At 45.6% G+C, this 16,495-nt stretch overlaps 1 protein-coding gene across 1 annotated transcript in view; it reads left to right on the top strand.

Moving 5' to 3' along the window:
* Nucleotides 1-16,495, top strand: part of LOC130193254 (SH3 and multiple ankyrin repeat domains protein 2-like) — a 110,155-nt gene that overhangs the window by 33,047 nt on the left and 60,613 nt on the right. Inside the window, exon 9 of the mRNA XM_056413703.1 lies at nt 4,350-4,427. Coding sequence (XP_056269678.1) covers nt 4,350-4,427 — 78 coding nt within the window. The remainder of the gene's footprint in view (nt 1-4,349; nt 4,428-16,495) is intronic.

Genomic DNA, 16,495 nt, shown 5'->3' with positions numbered 1-16,495 from the left:
TCATGTGACCAGATGAACAATAGATGTCATGTGACCAGATGAACAATAGATGTCATGCACCAGATGAACAATAGATGTCATGTGACCAGATGAACAATAGATGTCATGTGACCAGATGAACAATGTAAAATTAGATGTCAATAGATGTGACCAGATGAACAATAGATATCATGTGACTAGATGAACAATAGATGTCATGTGACCAGATGAACAATAGATGTCATGTGACCAGGTGAACAATAGATGTCATGTGACCAGATGAACAATAGATGTCATGTGACCAGATGAACAATAGATGTCATGTGACCAGATGAACAATAGATGTCATGTGACCAGGTGAGCAATAGATGTCATGTGACTAGATGAACAATAGATGTCATGTGACAGGTGGAACAATAGATGTCATGTGACCAGATGAACAATAGATGTGATGTGACCAGGTGAACAATAGATGTCATGTGACCAGATGAACAATAGATGTCATGAATGTCATGTGACCAGATGAACAATAGATGTCATGTGACCAGGTGAACAATAGATGTCATGTGACCAGATGAACAATAGATGTCATGCTTGTGACCAGATGAACAATAGATGTCATGTGACCAGATGAACAATAGATGTCATGTGACCAGATGAACAATAGATGTCATGTGACCAGATGAACAATAGATGTCATGTGACCAGATGAACAATAGATGTCATGTGACCAGATGAACAATAGATGTCATGTGACCAGATGAACAATAGATGTCATGTGACCAGATGAACAATAGATGTCATGACCAGATGAACAATAGATGTCATGTGACCAGATGAACAATAGATGTCCATGTGACCAGATGAACAATAGATGTCATGTGACCAGATGAACAATAGATGTCATGTGACTAGATGAACAATAGATGTCATGTGACCAGATGAACAATAGATGTCATGTGACCAGATGAACAATAGATGTCATGTGACCAGATGAACAATAGATGTCATGTGACCAGCTGAACAATAGATGACATGTGACCAGATGAACAATAGATGTCATGTGACCAGATGAACAATAGATGTCATGTGACCAGATGAACAATAGATGTCATGTGACCAGATGAACAATAGATGTCATGTGACCAGATGAACAATAGATGTCATGTGACCAGGTGAACAATAGATGTCATGTGACTAGATGAACAATAGATATCATGTGACCAGGTGAACAATAGATGTCATGTGACCAGATGAACAATAGATGTCATGTGACCAGATGAACAATAGATGTCATGTGACCAGATGAACAATAGATGTCATGTGACCAGATGAACAATATATGTCATGTGACCAGATGAACAATATATGTCATGTGACCAGATGAACAATAGATGTCATGTGACCAGATGAACAATATATGTCATGTGACCAGATGAACAATAGATATCATGTGACCAGGTGAACAATAGATGTCATGTGACCAGGTGAACAATAGATGTCATGTGACTAGATGAACAATAGATATCATGTGACCAGGTGAACAATAGATGTCATGTGACCAGATGAACAATAGATGTCATGTGACCAGATGAACAATATATGTCATGTGACCAGATGAACAATAGATGTCATGTGACCAGATGAACAATAGATATCATGTGACCAGATGAACAATATATGTCATGTGACTAGATGAACAATAGATGTCATGTGACCAGATGAACAATAGATGTCATGTGACCAGATGAACAATAGATGTCATGTGACCAGGTGAACAATAGATGTCATGTGACCAGATGAACAATAGATGTCATGTGACCAGATGAACAATAGATGTCATGTGACCAGATGAACAATAGATGTCATGTGACCAGATGAACAATAGATGTCATGTGACCAGATGAACAATAGATGTCATGTGACCAGGTGAACAATAGATGTCATGTGACTAGATGAACAATAGATATCATGTGACCAGGTGAACAATAGATGTCATGTGACCAGGTGAACAATAGATGTCATGTGACCAGATGAACAATAGATATCATGTGACCAGATGAACAATAGATGTCATGTGACCAGGTGAACAATAGATGTCATGTGACCAGCTGAACAATAGATGTCATGTGACTAGATGAACAATAGATGTCATGTGACCAGCTGAACAATAGATGTCATGTGACTAGATGAACAATAGATGTCATGTGACCAGATGAACAATATATATCATGTGACTAGATGAACAATAGATGTCATGTGACCAGGTGAACAATAGATGTCATGTGACCAGATGAACAATAGATGTCATGTGACCAGATGAACAATAGATGTCATGTGACCAGATGAACAATAGATGTCATGTGACCAGGTGAACAATAGATGTCATGTGACCAGATGAACAATAGATGTCATGTGACCAGATGAACAATAGATATCATGTGACCAGGTGAGTCCTCGTCACTCTGCTGCTTCTCTTTGTCAGCTCTTCGTTCTTCATGAAGGGAAGAAACAAACAAATAAACAACAACAACAACATTGCGCAACATCTTGAAACAATGTGTCGAATCCTAGGAAACACATCTGTGTGTTGTCTGTGCACGCCGAGCAGAGTGTGTGAGAGTGTGTTTCAGAGAGTGTGTGTGTGTGTATGTGTGTGTGTGTCTGTCGGCATCTGTGTGAGGCGGTTGGAGTATTTATATTCTTGTGTGCGTGGTGGAGCAATTTGTGGGCGATTTGTGCAGCAGATCCAACCCTCAGCACTCCATCCCTCCGTTTCTCTCTCTCTGTTTCTCTCTCTCTTTCTCCCTCTCTCTCCCTCCCCAGCAGTAGATGCACACTTAGCAGAGCATGAAGCTGCGTTCCTGATGTAGGAGTAGAGGTTCCTGATGTAGAAGTAGAGGTTCCTGATGTCGTAGTAGAGGTTCCTGATGTGGTAGTAGAGGTTCCTGATGTAGTAGGAGAGGTTCCTGATGTAGGAGTAGAGGTTCCTGATGTAGGAGTCGAGGTTCCTGATGTAGGAGTAGAGGTTCCTGATGTCGTAGTAGAGGTTCCTGATGTGGTAGTAGAGGTTCCTGATGTAGTAGGAGAGGTTCCTGATGTAGGAGTCGAGGTTCCTGATGTAGAAGTAGAGGTTCCTGATGTCGTAGTAGAGGTTCCTGATGTGGTAGTAGAGGTTCCTGATGTAGTAGGAGAGGTTCCTGATGTAGGAGTCGAGGTTCCTGATGTAGGAGTAGAGGTTCCTGATGTAGGAGTCGAGGTTCCTGATGTAGTAGTAGAGGTTCCTGATGTAGTAGTCGAGGTTCCTGATGTAAGAGTTGAGGTTCCTGATGTAGGAGTCGAGGTTCCTGATGTAGTAGTAGAGGTTCCTGATGTAGGAGTCGAGGTTCCTGATGTAGTAGTAGAGGTTCCTGATGTAGTAGTAGAGGTTCCTGATGTAGTAGTAGAGGTTCCTGGTGTAGTAGTAGAGGTTCCTGATGTTGGAGTCGAGGTTCCTGATGTAGTAGTAGAGGTTCCTGATGTAGGAGTCGAGGTTCCTGATGTAGTAGTAGAGGTTCCTGATGTAGGAGTCAAGGTTCCTGATGTAGTAGTAGAGGTTCCTGATGTAGGAGTCGAGGTTCCTGATGTAGTAGTAGAGGTTCCTGATGTAGGAGTAGAGGTTCCTGATGTAGTAGTAGAGGTTCCTGATGTAGGAGTAGAGGTTCCTGATGTAGTAGTAGAGGTTCCTGATGTAGGAGTCGAGGTTCCTGATGTAGTAGTAGAGGTTCCTGATGTAGGAGTCGAGGTTCCTGATGTAGGAGTAGAGGTTCCTGATGTAGGAGTAGAGGTTCCTGATGTAGGAGTCGAGGTTCCTGATGTAGGAGTCGAGGTTCCTGATGTAGGAGTAGAGGTTCCTGATGTAGGAGTCGAGGTTCCTGATGTAGGAGTAGAGGTTCCTGATGTAGGAGTCGAGGTTCCTGATGTAGGAGTAGAGGTTCCTGATGTTGGAGTCGAGGTTCCTGATGTAGGAGTCGAGGTTCCTGATGTAGGAGTAGAGGTTCCTGATGTAGGAGTCGAGGTTCCTGATGTAGGAGTAGAGGTTCCTGATGTAGGAGTAGAGGTTCCTGATGTAGGAGTAGAGGTTCCTGATGTAGGAGTCGAGGTTCCTGATGTAGGAGTCGAGGTTCCTGATGTAGGAGTAGAGGTTCCTGATGTGGTAGTCAAGGTTCTGGATCTGGACACATCCTCCCTCATCACTTCCTGCTCCTCTGACTTCTTCTTTTGCTTTTGGAGAATTCTTCCTCAAAGTAGGCGGAGCTGGAGGGTTCCTGTGGTGAGTTGGACGTGTTCTCGTGTTCTCTTGCTCTTCACGCTCCTCTTCCTCTCCTCAGGATAACTGTGCCAGGGTGCTGCTCGTCCGTGGAGCCGACAAAGAAGTGAAGAACTACAACAACCAGAGTCCGGTCCAGGTAGGGGCGCCTTCACCTGGGCTCGCATGTACGTGGTGATGAAACAGATCCTCTTCAGCACCGGGTGGGAAGAGAAGTTGTTTGTTGGCGGCACATTTCCTACGTCTCATTTGTTGCCGTGGCAACAGTGAACAACGGTCAAGGCGGCAGCAGCGAGGGGATCGGTCCCTCCGGTCTGACCTGGTCCAGGCCCATTGGTCCTCTGGCTGCTAGTCTTCATGCCTGTAGAGCAGCGTGTCGCCGGCAAACGACTTGACTTTGGGGAACAGTTTTGAGATGTTTCAGAGAGGAGAGCCCTGGAGGAGCTTCCTGAGGGTCCTTCAACTTTAGTCCACTAGAGTTCACGATCAGTGAGACCACAACAGAACCTCTTCCTCTGGACCGCCCTCCTGGAAGAGACCACACAACATGACGCTGAGCAACATGTCGAGCTGGAGGTGTGGATGCTTCTAACCTGTCACTAATGGATTCACGTCGGGTGGAAGTCTTGGTGAAGGTCTTGGTGGAGGCCTTGGTGGAGGCCTTTGTGAAAGTCTTGGTAAAAGTCTTGGTGGAGGCCTTGGTGGAGGCCTTGGTTCAATTCAGTTTATTTGGATAGCCCAATTTCACAAATTACAAATTTGTCTCGGAGTGCTTTACAATCTGTACACATAGACATCCCTGACCTTTGACCTCACATCGGATCAGGAAAAATTCCCAAATAACCCTTCAGGGGGAAAAAAGGTAAGAACCCTTGAGGAGAGAACAGAGGAGGATCCCTCTCCAGGATGGACAGAACAATAGATGTCATGTGACCAGAAGGACAGATTAGAGTAAAAATACATTCAATGAATATGACAGAGTGGATGAATAGTTCATAGAAGGCATATTCCACGACGGAGACCTCCACCATCCATCAGATGGAGGTAGAGAGGAGGAGTGGGCGGAGTCTCAAGTCTTGGTAAAGGTCTTGGTGGAGGTCTTGGTAACGGTCTTGGTGGAGGTCTTGGTGGAGGCCTTGGTGAAAGTCTTGGTAAAGGTCTTGGTGGAGGTCTTGGTGGAGGCCAGACCCTACTTCCTGTAAAGACCCTAGTTCCTGTAAAGACACTACTTCCTGTAAAGACACTACCTGTAAAGACCCTAGTTCCTGTAAAGACCCTACTTCCTGTAAAGACCCTAGTTCCTGTAAAGACCATAGTTCCTGTAAAGACCCTACTTCCTATAAAGACCCTACTTCCTGTAAAGACCCTACTTCCTATAAAGAACCTACTTCCTGTAAATACCCTACTTCCTGTAAAGACCCTACTTCCTGTAAAGACCCTACTTCCTATAAAGACCCTACTTCCTGTAAAGACCCTAGTTCCTGTAAAGACCCTACTTCCTATAAAGACCATAGTTCCTATAAAGACCCTACTTCCTAAAAAGACCCTACTTCCTGTAAAGACCCTACTTCCTGTCACAGTGTGTTTTCTTGGGGTGAACTACCTCCTCCAGCTTCCACATTGTTTATCTTCTGAAACATGGAAGTCGGTGACTTCGTCCCTCTTGACTTATTTTGGATGAATTCACCAAACGGTGAGGACTGAGGGACGCTGTTGGTCCTCAGAAGGAGTTTCAACCGCCGGCTCTTTTGTTCTTCATCGATCACGATGGATTGTTGCGCCTCATGCTTCAGTTCTTTTATACGCACTAACAAACCATTTGTCTCCATGACAACCCGGGAGAACAAGGGAAGAAGGCCTGTGGGGGCGGGCCGCCAGCAGTGGAGTTGGAGGTGGGCGGTGAGGATGTTACATCCTGACTCTCCTCGTTGCTGATTGGCTGCCTGGTATAACCGCGTCGACTCTCCAGCCTCATGATGTCACGGCCGTGTGAGTTCCTTCAAAACGCTTCAAGACATCAAGAGATCAACATGTACTGATGGAAAGGTTTCATGTGTTTCAGCCAGAGACGTGGTCTGGGTGGTGGCTGTCGCCATCTTGGTTTGTTGGCATCGCCATCTTGGTTTGAGGGCGTCGCTATCTTGATTTGAGGCCGTCGCCATCTTGGTTTGTGGGTGTCGCCATGTTGGTTTGTGGGCGTCGCCATGTTAGTTTGTGGGCATCGCCATCTTGGTTTGTGGGCGTCGCCATCTTGATTTGAGGCCGTCGCCATCTTGGTTTGTAGGCGTCGCCATCTTGGTTTGTGGGCGTCACCATGTTGGTTTGTGGGCGTCACCATCTTGGTTTGTGGGCGTCACCATCTTGGTTTTTTTGCAACCAGAAGTGACACAAGAGGGAGGAGCCAATTACAAGCAACCATTTTCAGGCTACAATGAACTTCCATGAAATTAAAACACAGATTAAAAGTTTTAAGACGAAAACATAGACGCTGTCTCTGGTGTCGACCTGTCAATCACCTCGTCATGAAGTCATAATATAATAACACAATAACACACACACTGGTCAATTACATATGAGGGGACAGCGGTCTGTCACACGTGCTGGTGATGCATTATGGGAGATCCATCCGGCGTGTCCTCCTCCTCCTCCTCCTCCTCCTCCTCTCTGTCCCACTCCCCCCGAGACTCCCACTGCCTCCTCACTGGAGTATTTCAGCCCCGATGAAGAGAAGCCTGAATATGATATTGCATATTAATGCACGGCGGTGAAATATTCACGAGGATGTTTGAGGCTTTTTGTTCTTCTCCTCAGAAGAGTTGTTATTTATATGAAGAAGAAGGAGAGAGCTTTACTACTGGAGCCAACGCTTCAATAATGCACCTCCAGGAAACAGGCTTACATAATGCTGCTGGGGTGTGTGCGCGTGCGTGTGCGTGTGTAAGTGTGTGTGTGTGTGTGTGCATGTGTGTGTGTAAGTGTGTGTGTGTGTGTGTGTTGTTAAGAGAGACGCGTACGTGAACCGAATTCTGTCGCCTCGGGTGAGAGACGGAAAGAAAAGGCACGCCGCAGTCTTCTCGGGTAGGGGAAACCGGGGGAGGAGAGGAGCGGGGAGAGGGGGGAAAGGAACGAGACGGAGAGGAGAGATGGAGGGGGGGGGGGGGGAAAGGTTTGAGGTGCGAGTCGGCTCACACCGGGTACTTTATTGAGGGGAAATAATCGTGCTCTAATGACAGACGTGTAGCAAACTGTCGTAAAAGCCGTCGGCGCCCAGGCGCAGCGCGTCACCGCTGCTAACCTGTCGCACTGGAGAGGACACGGGTCCACACGGGTCACGATGCCCGCCTCTCTTCTGACGAACGGCCCGGTCACGGTATCCTCGCCGCACGCTTGAGGGGAGAGGGAAACTGAGCGAGGGCAAGACCGAGTTAAGGGGAGAGGAGGCGGAGATCAGTAACTCCCTATATGATTCTGCGATCGTTCGGGCCTGATGAGCAGCGCGTGCACCTCGACAGTGGTTGCTGTTTGGCTCATGACACCCCTAGATGATGTCAGATCGATCTCCGCGGAGAGAAAGCTGTGTATTCAATTATCTGGTCTCCTCCCAGCCCGCTCTGAGGGTACAAGGCTCAGAGCGGCTGGCGGGACACTTATTAATATTCTTATTCTTAGGACAAACTCCGACGAGGACTCGTGTTACGAGTCCCTCTCTTGGTCCCCAACCAACCACGGCTCGGCGGAGACGGAGGTCTACCGGCTGCAGCGATATCTCTCTTTAGTACAAAATGTCAGTTTCCAGTGTGTGAGGAATCAGTATGTGCCCTGAGTGACGGAGATCAGTGGGTGTAGCCGTGCAGATGTCGCTCAGACTCACCTCGGGGGCGGCGGGGGGGTGTCCGCTCTCGGGTCTCTGCCTTTGGTCTTCTCGGGTGGGTCGACAGGTGAAGAAATAGGACTCACAAAAAAGTAGGTCCACGAACCGAATGTAAAGTTTAAGACTGCAAGGCAGCCAAGTATTTTATTCAAAAAAAGAAGAAAGAAATAAACAAAGTACAATTATAAGTGATTTCCCTCTCAGGAGCCTGACCCAAAAGTCACAAGATTCTCAAAAAACTCTTTTTCTTCCGCCTCCTCTTTCTTCTGTTCGTCACCTTTATACCCTCGGCTCCTCCCACTTTTACCGGATATCCGTCCCCCTCTTTGGGGTGCTGATGGGGGGTTCATCCCCCCCCCCCTCTCTTCCTGAGAGGTTCTGGAGAGACTCTCTGTCCCACTTCAAAGAGGGGGACCGTTGTCTTCTCTTATCTCTCAGGCACTTAGGGTACCCTCTTTATGATCCTTTCAGACCTGGTGAGACTTCCCGATGCCAGTGACATCAAACACACTCTAACCGGGGGTCAGGATACAGAACATATTGGGAGACATATATCACATTATCATATCAATGACCATTGATCTACAGGCAGGTTAACACACATGAATCCAGGCTTGTGTTTATTCACTTCGTAGTAACATCCTCTCTGGCCCATTTGGTCAGGATTTGGGCTCCTGAACACACAATCAACCAGGTCTTCATTTGAATATCACAAGAGGTGCCATGGTCCTGTCGTGTCGAGCCGGTTGTAAACGCCTCCGCTGACCCCTCAGGACCCCTGTTCTGTCACACCTGGCCCTCTGCTTCTCGTCCCAGCGATGGCCTCGATGCTTTCATCTGATTTTACAGCCACTCTCCCTGTCTGCCGGCCTGATGGATGCCTTGTTGCTTTCCTATTGTTGTAGTCTAATGGAACTGGGGTCCCCTTTGATCTGTTTTATTACTCACATTCCGCATTTACTTTTCCCGGCCTGGTCTATTCTCGCTAATCCCAGAAAAATTCGCATTTATTTGTCCCACTTCTAACACCCTCTCTTGTGAATTTTGATAAACCAAGCCTCTTTAACCTTCCAATTACTTTTATGCAAATGGCACTTAATCTGTTTCCCTTATTATCAGTTATCTGTGTTAACCCGACTACTCCTCACACCCTCTCTCGGATTAGCCACAGATACTTAACATCACAACCTGAATTATGCCTCAACCAAAACCCCTACATGTTCATAAAAACCAAAATACAACATAAACCATTGAAAACCTAGAAATCAGTAACATAAAATGAATACCTCAATACAAGTCATATCACATATATTTTTTTTTTTTTTTTTTCCCATGTTACTCACGCTCAATCACCTTGGTACTCCTCCATTGTCCCAGTGTCTCTTCCGCATCGTTGTCACCATATAATCCACATAGTCCAGAAATCAGGACCGCCAAATGTCTATGAGTTATGATTACCCATCAAGTCCAATATTCCGTTCGTAGACAAACTGTCCTGACCCGCTGTGCAATGTACAGCTGGGTCTCTTCATCGAACCCTCTGCACAGAGTGCAATTGAGTTCCTTCGGGGGAACCCTCTGTACGAATTACAGTTGAGTCCCCCCGGTCGAACAGTTCAGTTCGAAAAGGTCAGCACCGGGACGTGTCTGCCCCGGTCCTGCTTGTGGAAAAACAATGTGGGTGGAGCCCACACTGTTGTAGTGTTGACCCTGGTGGTCAACGTCGGGCCCCTCATACTGCTCGATCTCTGCTGCTCCCCTGCGGTCCTGGTAGTGCCACGTCCGTTGGCTCTGCTTCCAAGAGGCAGGTCAGCTCGGGGGATTCTCGAAACGCCTTTGGCCTTGGTGGGATCCGTGACAGTCTGTCTTGATCCCCAGGTAGAGGTCGGAACGTCACTGCATGCGCTGCTCGGTCTTCAGGAAGACGGATCACTGGTTCTGGTCACAGGATGCACATGCAGGGCTTCTCTCGATCTTTCAGATCCAGGCTTCGCTGTGTGGATGACGCGAACAGACCTGGACCTGCTTGACATTGGGATTCATGGTGCTCCCATTCTGGGCGGAGGGTTTGAACTTGTCAAAGTACCGATGGGTGATGTGAGGTCAAAACAATAAACACAAAAGGTAATAATAAAGAATATATCAAAGAAAAACAGAAAGCTAGTTATAGAAACCTTCTGTTGGACTAATTAATGCATGTTTTTTTTTGTTTTGTTTAAAAAAATATATAAAATGGAAATAATAATAAAAAATTAAAATATTAAAAATTAAAATAATTAAAAAATCAAAATATTAAAATTTAAAATAATAAAGAAATTAAAATATTAAAAATTAAAATCAAACATTACTATATCAAAGAAAACCAGAAAGCTCGCCATAGAAACCTTCTGTTGGACTAATGAATATATATAATCATTTTTTTTTTTTTTTAAGTTTAATACAATTAAAATAAAAAATAAAAATCAGAAGACATTTTTTTTGTTTTTGTTTTTTTTGTTGAAATAATAAAAAAATATTAAAATATTAAAAATTAAAATAATTAAAATTTAAAAATATTAAAATTTCAAATTTCAAATTTCAAAATTAAAATTAAACATTTAAACAGTCAGGTCCTGCTTAAGGCCAGGTTTGGCGCGAACAAATGATTCTGTACGCGACTTCCAATTCACGGTGCTCTCCTATTGATGCGCCAGCATCAATGATTTACTGAAATTCTATTAAACGACATAACGTGGAATGTGACGGAAAAACTAACAAAAAGAAAAATATAGCGGGACATGCACTGGTTCAACAGTAAACTCCCCCCCAGGTGACAAGGTCACCCTGTGAGAGAAACAAAAAGATAAAAGGTAAACAGGCGCAAAAGTAAACTCCCCTCAGGTGACAAGGTCACCCTGTGAGAGAAACAAAAAGATAAAAGGTAAACAGGTCACCCGTCCCCAAAATTCAAAACAAAAGAGTTACCCCGTCTAAACATTTACCATTAACTGGCTAAAAAGTGATATAAAAAATAAAAATAAAATAATCCACACATTCAGTCGATCAGTCAGTTCGTTAAAAATGTCTTAAAAACCTGTCAGTTATTTGTTGTTTTACCTGTCGTCAGGAGATCCTGTTTAAGAGAACCGCCGTTCCCCTAACACCCTCTCTCCTTCTCCTTGCGCCCCTCATCCTGTTCTTAAGGAACATTTGTGGGAGGCGCTCTCCTACCTGTCTATTTAGTACCAGGTGCAAATCTCACCTTGGGAGACCTACCCCTGGTCCGCACGAGCCGATTCCTCGGGCTCGCACCTGTTGAATGTAGTGCACTTGCTAGAGCCACTACGCCATATTTTAACATACGGAACAGTATGATAATGGTGTGTTTGATGACATAACATATCCCCTTCAGAATTTTAGCCGTGATGTATCGGGCTAAAGGTAACAAACCTAATTTATGCAGCAGACCAATTATGGTAACCAATATCACCATAATCAGAACAGGTATCAGATATTTCCGCCACCAGAAATATCCTGTGAGGTCAAAACAATAAACAAAACAGAATAAAAGTATCAAAGAAAAATAGGAGGCTCGTCATTGAATCGTCTCTCAAAGTTATTATTGAGTCGTTACAACATAATGCCCCATTACTGTTCTTAGGCCAAACGTGGTAACGCAGGGCCCACAAAAAATCAGGCGACAGGAGGGGAGGCCCTCTCTGGCCAAACCCACAGGGGGTTTGGCTGCCTTTGAGAGACAATTTCATGTTACCCAGGCTTTTGCCTTCCCAGATTTTGTCCCCCGAGCAGCTGAGCATCCACATGGCTTGTGTTGTGTGTGTGGTCAGGTCACCGATGTCAAGTTCAAGTTCAGGATTGATGGGATAAGGACTTGCCATTCCAAATTAGTTTTGGATGTGTCTGTTACACAATATCTTAAGTCGCTACAGCGTAGCTTTCTTAAACCCATCGACCATGGCACATTGCTGACATCGTGATCTGACCTGTGTTGTGTGTGTGTTCAGAGCAGGGATGCAGATCATGTTTCAAAACCTTTAGAATCTTCTCATGACCCACATGCCCTAGTCCTTCGTGCACTTCAGTGACCACCTGATAGGCATCGTCAGGTGGCACCTTAGTGAATGCGTCTTCTCCCTTCCATCCCGGTGGAAATATCAGGGAGAGTTTGGCCACCTTGAGTCGTGTCTGGGCCATTAGGTTAACTTGTCTATTACCATCATGATCGTAATCTCTAACGTCGGTGTGACTATTAACATGATTCCAATCTAGGTATATAGAACAAGTTATTTCTGCGATCAGACTCCACAAATGCGCGTGGGCGAGTGGTTCGCCTTTTACATTTGTAAAATCTCTGTGTCCAGTACTCCAATTCCTGAGTACCTGTTTTGTGACAGTAATCTCTGTCAGTTACAAGTCCTGGTTTAGAAGTGTTGGTCTTCTTCTTCGCTGCTAAGAGGCCTTCCAAAATGGCATTTACTTCAGCTGTCTGTGACGTGACTGCGCACCAGCCTGTTCTTTTTATTAGTGTCTCTTTTTATTTAATTTGTTTTGGTTTCACGATCTGTCAGTTTTATTTTGAACGGTAGTAGTTATGTCGCAACTGATTAAAACGGTCAAAAATATAATTTGCAATCAATGGATCAACCTGAACAAAAACACTTCATAAGAATGAAGTCAATAAATCAAATTAAACTCAATAAATCAAATTAAACTCAATAAATCAAATTAAAGTCAATAAATCAAATTAAACTCAATAAATCAAATTAAACTCAATAAATCAAATTAAAGTCAATAAATCAAATTAAACTCAATAAATCAAATTAAAGTCAATAAATCAAATAAATGCAAACTATCAACTAAATTAAAGTCACTAAAGTGTGTTCAATCGAACACTCACAACCTACTCAAAGGAGGACCTTCCCTATTCACGGTAGTCTAACTCGCTTTGGAAATAAAAGAAGGATCGGTTATCCTATTCTAGGTTACTGGTATATTTTCCTGTTTAACTAGGACGTCTGAGTGTCCATAAACTGCTATATTCGGTGAGGTCGTGAGGATGAGGCATGATGCATTTGACAAGAGCCTGTTTGGGAAGAGGGGGGGGGAAACAATGAAAACAAAGCTCCAGCATGTAACACACTGCAGCCTCTTATAGGGATTTAGTCAGATATTTATCTCCACATGTCCTGGGGGAACACAAGGATTGTTTATCCAACACTGCCAGATTTATCATAGATGGTCAAAACAACACTGCCGTTATTACAATATTATTCACGCCACCCTGCACATCAATATGCACAATAATGGAAGAGGGAGACCAGTATCTGGACGGTCCATCTGCGGTGGGAGTGGGACGTCACTTCCAGCCGTGGTGACGATGTCGTCCGGTCCCTTTTTTCTCCTCTCAGCCTCCGCTCAGACCGCGCACATCTCTTCCAAATAAAAAGGCTGTGATCCCACGCACACACCTCTTGGAATATGTTTGAGGGGAAATCTCAGAAGGATTTCGACCCCTATAGTGTTTAGATTAATTGTTACAGCCGCAGTCTGGTTAGAACGGCGTCACTATATCCAATCACACCCACACACGTCAGTCGGAATAAATGGTGATACGCTCACTCTGTTCATTCATGTTAGTTATTTAAACACACATGCCTAGCGACGGCTATCTCCGGCGGGAGCCTAACTCATCGGCTTGTGTTTAAAGTTTTGTAATTAAACTCTATTAATTACAAGTACTAGGAGAGTTTTGTGCCTTTTTTCGTCCCTTCAGTTCCTAAGCCTTTATCGCACCAAGGGATCAGCTCAGCTTGGCCTTCTCTGTGTGCCAATAACGCATTTTTAGGGTTAAGCTGGGTTTTAGACGGGAGACGGCGTGAAATGTACGCTCGCCAAGCGGGTTATTCCAACGAGCTAGGTACTCTCCAACCTATTGAGCACTGATTTATTTACTCCATGCTAACTGCCTTTAAAACGCCCGCGTGAAGTACTTTTAGTTTAAAGGATTTCCTCTCCGAACTACCAAAGCGCTGAAAATCGATCGGTACAGCGTTAAATGGACGGTTCCTTTCAAGGAAAAGGACGGCCAGATTACGGGCTTGATTGCCCGATAAACAGGTGGAGTGCCTCGGTGATGAGGGCAGAGGGGAGATAATGGGTGTTCGCTGCGGGGGGCCCGCATACGGTAGTCCGAGTGCTCGGGAAATCACCGTTACCTTCTCTGGCTAAGTAAATAAATCAATTCAGTTCGTTTTCACTGGTTTCATACAGTTTTCGTCGGGGAGGGTTCGTGTGTTTTAACCTGAGAGAGAAGAATCCGCTCCTTGTGCTCGAAGTTAAAATAAGATTTCAAACTTGAATCGTTATTTTCCATTTAATTAACCGCGTATTGATTAATTAAGGTATCATACACAAGCCTATCTACCTCAAAGGTCCCTGTTCGGGCGCCATGTTAAGAGAGACGCGTACGTGAACCGAATTCTGTCGCCTCGGGTGAGAGACGGAAAGAAAAGTCACGCCGCAGTCTTCTCGTGTAGGGGAAACCGGGGGAGGAGAGGAGCGGGGAGGGGGGTGGGGACGAGACGGGAGAGGAGAGATGGAGAGGAGGGAAAGGTTTGAGGTGCGAGGGCTCACACGGTACTTTATTGAGGGAAATAATCGTGCTCTAATGACAGACGGTAGATAACTGTCGAAAAGCCCGTCGGCGGCGCCAGGCGCAGCGGCGTCACCGCTGCTAACCTGTCGCACTGGAGAGGACGCGGGTCCACGGGTCACGATGCCCGGCCTCTCTTCTGACGACCGCCCCGGTCACGGTATCCTCGCCGCACGCGAGGGGAGAGGAAACTTCGGCGGGCGGACCGAGTTAAGGGGGAAGGAGGCGGAGATCAGTAACTCCCTCTATATGATTCTGCGATCGTTCGGGCCTGATGAGCGACGTGCACCTCGACAGTGGTTGCTGTTTGGCTCGGCGCGACACCCCTAGATGATGTCAGATCGATCTCCGGAGAGAAACGCTGTGTATTCAATTATCTGGTCTCCTCCCAACCCGCTCTGAGGGTACAAGGCTCAGAGCGGCTGGCGGACACTTATTAATATTCTTATTCTTAGGACAAACTCCGCGACGAGGACTCGGTGTTACGAGTCCCTCTCTTGGTCCCCGAACCAACCACGGCTCGGCGGAGAGACGGAGGTCTACCGGCTGCAGCGATATCTCTCTTTAGTACAAAATGTCAGTTTCCAGTGTGTGAGGAATCAGTATGTGCCCTGAGTGACGGAGATCAGTGGGTGTAGCCGTGCAGATGTCGCTCAGACTCACCTCGCGGGCGGCGGGGGTGTCCTCTCGGGTCTCTGCCTTTGGTCTTCTCGGGTGGGTCGACAGGTGAAGAAATAGGACTCACAAAAAAGTAGGTCCACGAACCGAATGTAAAGTTTAAGACTGCAAGGCAGCCAAGTATTTTATTCAAAAAAAGAAGAAAGAAATAAACAAAGTACAATTATAAGTGATTTCCCTCTCAGGAGCCTGACCCAAAAGTCACAAGATTCTCAAAAAACTCTTTTTCTTCCGCCTCCTCTTTCTTCTGTTCGTCACCTTTATACCCTCGGCTCCTCCCACTTTTACCGGATATCCGTCCCCCCTTTGGGGTGCTGATGGGGTTCATCCCCTCCTCTCTTCCTGAGAGGTTCTGGAGAGACTCTCTGTCCCACTTCAAAGAGGGGGACCGTTGTCTCCTCTTATCTCTCAGGCACTTAGGGTACCCGCTTTATGATCCTTTCAGACCTGGTGAGACTTCCCGATGCCAGTGACATCAAACACACTCTAACCGGGGGTCAGGATACAGAACATATTGGGAGACATATATCACATTATCATATCAATGACCATTGATCTACAGGCAGGTTAACACACATGAATCCAGGCTTGTGTTTATTCACTTTCGTAGTAACATCCTCTCTGGCCCATTTGGTCAGGATTTGGGCTCCTGAACACACAATCAACCAGGTCTTCATTTGAATATCACAAGAGGTGCCATGGTCCTGTCGTGTCGAGCCGGTTGTAAACGCCTCCGCTGACCCCTCAGGACCCGTGTTCTGTCACACCTGGCCCTCTGCTTCTCGTCCCAGCGATGGCCTCGATGCTTTCATCTGATTTTACAGCCACTCTCCCTGTCGGCCGGCATGATGGATTCCTTGTTGCTTTCCTATTGTTGTAGTCTAATGGAACTGGGGTCCCCTTTGATCTGTTTTATTACTCACATTCCGCATTTACTTTTCCCGGCCTGGTCTATTCTCGCTAATCCCAGAAAAATTCGCATCGTTTTGTCCCACTTCTAACAGTG

This window comes from Pseudoliparis swirei, chromosome 4 (assembly GCF_029220125.1).
Source record: "Pseudoliparis swirei isolate HS2019 ecotype Mariana Trench chromosome 4, NWPU_hadal_v1, whole genome shotgun sequence".
Taxonomy (NCBI): domain Eukaryota; kingdom Metazoa; phylum Chordata; class Actinopteri; order Perciformes; family Liparidae; genus Pseudoliparis; species Pseudoliparis swirei.
This window is presented reverse-complemented; position numbering and strand designations above follow the sequence as displayed.